The sequence below is a fragment of the Octopus bimaculoides genome, chromosome 4 (assembly GCF_001194135.2).
Source record: "Octopus bimaculoides isolate UCB-OBI-ISO-001 chromosome 4, ASM119413v2, whole genome shotgun sequence".
Lineage (NCBI taxonomy): Eukaryota > Metazoa > Mollusca > Cephalopoda > Octopoda > Octopodidae > Octopus > Octopus bimaculoides.
In genome coordinates, this window is record NC_068984.1 from 145,419,033 (window position 1) to 145,423,040 (window position 4,008).

The 4,008-nt window shown below is 36.4% G+C and overlaps 1 protein-coding gene across 1 annotated transcript in view; it reads right to left on the reverse strand.

Annotated features, from left to right (window-relative positions):
- LOC106878759 (procollagen galactosyltransferase 1) overlaps window positions 1-4,008 on the reverse strand; it is a 125,638-nt gene that overhangs the window by 13,442 nt on the left and 108,188 nt on the right. Inside the window, exons 4-7 of the mRNA XM_052967583.1 lie at window positions 3,702-3,766; window positions 2,016-2,091; window positions 1,103-1,307; window positions 487-606 (exon numbers count right to left, since the gene is read on the reverse strand). Of these exons, the coding sequence (XP_052823543.1) occupies window positions 487-606; window positions 1,103-1,307; window positions 2,016-2,091; window positions 3,702-3,766 (466 nt within the window). The remainder of the gene's footprint in view (window positions 1-486; window positions 607-1,102; window positions 1,308-2,015; window positions 2,092-3,701; window positions 3,767-4,008) is intronic.

Consider the following 4,008-nt stretch of genomic DNA (forward strand, 5'->3'; position numbering starts at 1 on the left):
ATAGATACATACATATATATATATATATACATATATATAAATATATACATACATATATAAAAGACACCATTTTGAGCATGGCCGTTGCCAGTACCGCCTGACTGGCCTTCGTGGGGGTGACACGTAAAAGCACCCACTACACTCTCTGAGTGGTTGGCGTTAGGAAGGGCATCCAGCTGTAGAAACTCTGCCAAATTAGATTGGAGCCTGGTGTTGCCATCCGGTTTCACCAGTCCTCAGTCAAATCGTCCAACCCATGCTAGCATGGAAAGCGGACGTTAAACGATGATGATGATGATGATATATATATATTATGTATATACACATACATGTATATATGTACATGTATGCATGCGTACAGTGAGTGGACATCTTTGATTTTGGCGTGGTTCTGCTGAAATCAACAAATTCTTCCTCCTAATCCCAAAGGTGATACTTTTGTAACCTGAGAAAGCAAAGTTGCTGCAAGCATGGGAGAAGACTCACCAATCATTTCCAGTTTAATGTGCAGAAACTGTTCAATTTCATCTTCTAAAGTATCTTTTGACTCTAAAGGAACCATAAGATGTCCAAAAAATTCTGTGTTGATGATATGCATCGACATTCCTGTTGAAAACACAAAGCAAAAAATACAATATTGACATAAATATGGTAAAATAGCAGACTTCAGACTGGTAAATGGTTCTAAGGTTCTTTTTTTTATTTTTTTTTTATTTTGCATAAATTCTACTCTATTCTTTATTAACAAGTATCAGATTGGTGTGTGTACACCTGAGTGCTATGTTTAATACCAAACTCACACACAAACACACCGTGGATAATATGGTTCTAGACTTTTCCATTTTCTTTTTTTTTTTTGTGCAAAATCTGGAAGAGGGAACAGAGCCAAGGCTCTTCAAGACTATTGAGATTGATGTCATAATAAATGACATAGATTCAGGCATTGCAAATTTTTTTTGCTGGATGTCTCTTCATCTGCTATTTTCAGATCGCCCAGAAATGAATCAATTCTATAGCCATTTCCCCAGCAAACTTGTTAATGTGTAATTAAGTTAACCCACACTAATTAGCTATGACAACTGGAATGTATTCTAAGACTTACCGGCATATTTTGCAGAAAAAGCAAACTGTATGATATCATCAAACGGCCCTTTATATTCAGGTGGGGCTTTATTGAATGACAGTTTCTTCACCCCAACATGGTTCATATCAATGAAGTAGACAGAATGAACCATTGGTACTTCAAAGCAACCCTGTTTGTGCCACCGGACGATTGGTTCATAATCTGGTGTTCTTTGATAATATCCCTGAAGAGAGAGAAAAAAAATACAAGAAGACAATGGATTGTATTTTAGAGTTGTTGGTTCATCATCATCATCATCGCTATTTGTAAATCTCATGAGAGATATTCAGCAACATTTCTTTGGAGTAAAGATTATTTGCCAACATAACATGGCAGTCCTGGTTTAGGACGAATGGTGCTGTAATTAAGCCCCAGGAGACATCATCTCCTGTTGGCAATACGACACGATCTGTGTCCTTATATTTTCAAACAAAGGAATCTAGCACCCCCACTCAGCTCAAAACAACATCTGTGTAATGCGATTTCCAGGTTATTTCCCTTCTCTCGTTGTGAGATTGAAAAACAGTAATTTTCTAATTCATAAATCAGTGACTAATTGTCACTTTGAAAACTATATATTTCAAATGGGAATTTGGTAGCACCACCTCGAGCCGAACAATTATTCTGTGCTGATGAAGGAAAATAACCCAGAAAAGTACCAGTCATCAACGGTTTCACTATTTACTATTATATTCCCAAACTATCCAGTCACCAAAGTCACTGCAAACAAAACTCAAAGACTATCATGAACAGAATCAGTTCCATTCCATGCTGGTCCTTTGTTGGTTATCTTTTGGTCTGTCAGAGTTCTATGACTATTTAAACACTTCACAAGACAACAGAAGAAAAACTAAACACAAGAACAATGGGAATGGTAATATATTTTACTTACATGTTCATTAATCCCACACCAGAAGTTGGAGTAGAGGCTGTCGGTTGATACATTAAGCTGAGGTGAAATAATGGGTCTGAAAACCAAAGGAAACAAAATCTAGAGAAGCTGAAAGGAAACGCTAGGGATGGATGGCAGGGTGGCGGTGAGTATGAAGATGCAGTAACAATAGTTCGTTAACATCAGAAGTAATGCAACCAATTAAAATAATGCTATTGTTCACAACCAAAAAAAAAAAAAAGAAGAAATTAGAGAGAGAGTTATGTTTTTCAAGATATTACAATTCTATTCATTAATTTTTTTTTTTTTTGTATTTTATAAGGTTTTTAATTTGTTATTTACATAATAGGAGAAATAATAGAAAGAAAGTTAATAATGTGTGTTTGTTCTTATTATATCTAATTATTGTATTTCCATAGAAATTCCCTACATGGGTCTGGAATTGCTAATTTAGAAGAAAATGGTTGTGAGAATCCGGTTATTTCAATCGTTACTGTCAAAGGTATAAAGTAATTAAGTACTTTGTATTTGCCAGTTAATTATCTTTCATTCTAATACCTTTGCCCTCGCCAACTTAACAATGTCTCATCTTCATTGACTACTTATACACATACAAAAGATGGCTGATGTAGTAAAATCTAGTTCAAAGGGGCTGGCATGGCTGGGTGGTAAGAAGTCTGCTTCCCAACTACATGGTGCAGGGTTCAGTCCCACTGCATAACACCTTAGGCAAGTGTCTTCTATATCCTCGGATTGACCAAAGACTTGTGAGTGGATGTGGTAGATGGAAACTGAAAGAAGCCCATGTATATCTGTGTGTGTGTTTGTATCTCCATAACTTAGTGGTTCGGCAAAAGATATCAATAGAATAAGTACCGGTTCTATATTTAAGAGATGAGGAATTATGTACATTATTTACAACAAACAAGATGACAAATATCTGTCAAATGTAAATAAGTACTGGGATTAAAAAACTTCCCAAGTTTAGCACAAAAGTTCACGTTAGTTCTTTGTTCCTGTCCATGGCAAAATTGCAGACTACAGCAGACACATGATCACAGAAACACAAACTTCACAAATTACGAAGTAAAGACAGTGATGTCACTCAGCACACTGCCTCATGAAGGTCACTGCTAGCTTTCACTGCACACCCAACCATGTGCTGCCATCTGTTGGCATGCTGCAGAACTAGTCTGGGAACCTCATATGCATTTTTGTAAGTTACTAAAGGTGACAAGCAGGCAAAAGAATTAACAATGCCAGAAAACGCTGAATGGCATGTCTTCCAGAACTTTACATTCTGAGTTCAAATGCCACAGAGGCCGAATTTGCCTTTCGTTCTTTAAAAGTTTGATATAGTAAGTATCAGTCGGATGCTGAGGTTGATGTAACAACCTTCCCCTCCTCTCAAAATTGGAAAAATTGCTCCCCGTATTTAGAAAATGAATTGACGAAGTGCAAGAACAGCGCCACACCATGTCGGCAGATTACCACAACCAAACATATGGAAGCGAACTAGCAGACATGAAACAATGCTGCTTCATAGCACAAGACAAGGTTCCTTCGTACCATAAGCAATTAGAAATAACAGAACGGTTATTGCAAACATGTGTTGCATCTTGAAAAAAACCACAAAGACAGACAGATAATAGCACCAGCAGGAAAGAAAAAACCATGAACACTTACTTGTTCTGTTGGATGAGAATGGAAAACAAGTCTTGGTTTTCAATGACAATATCAGCATCCATCAACTGAAATAGGAAGAAGAAGAACCAAAGTGAGAATGGATTACGGCAGTTACATCATGTTTGCAAAGGAAAAAGGATTTGTTACTGAAGACTCCAAAGAGGTTGTAGAGGACAAGAAATAGTTTGTGAGAGATTGTGCAAGAACAAATGGGAAGTATTTAGGAGAGGATTTGGAGAAATTCCATTATGTGTGTTTGTATACATACATTGATATATATATATATATATATATATATATATATATA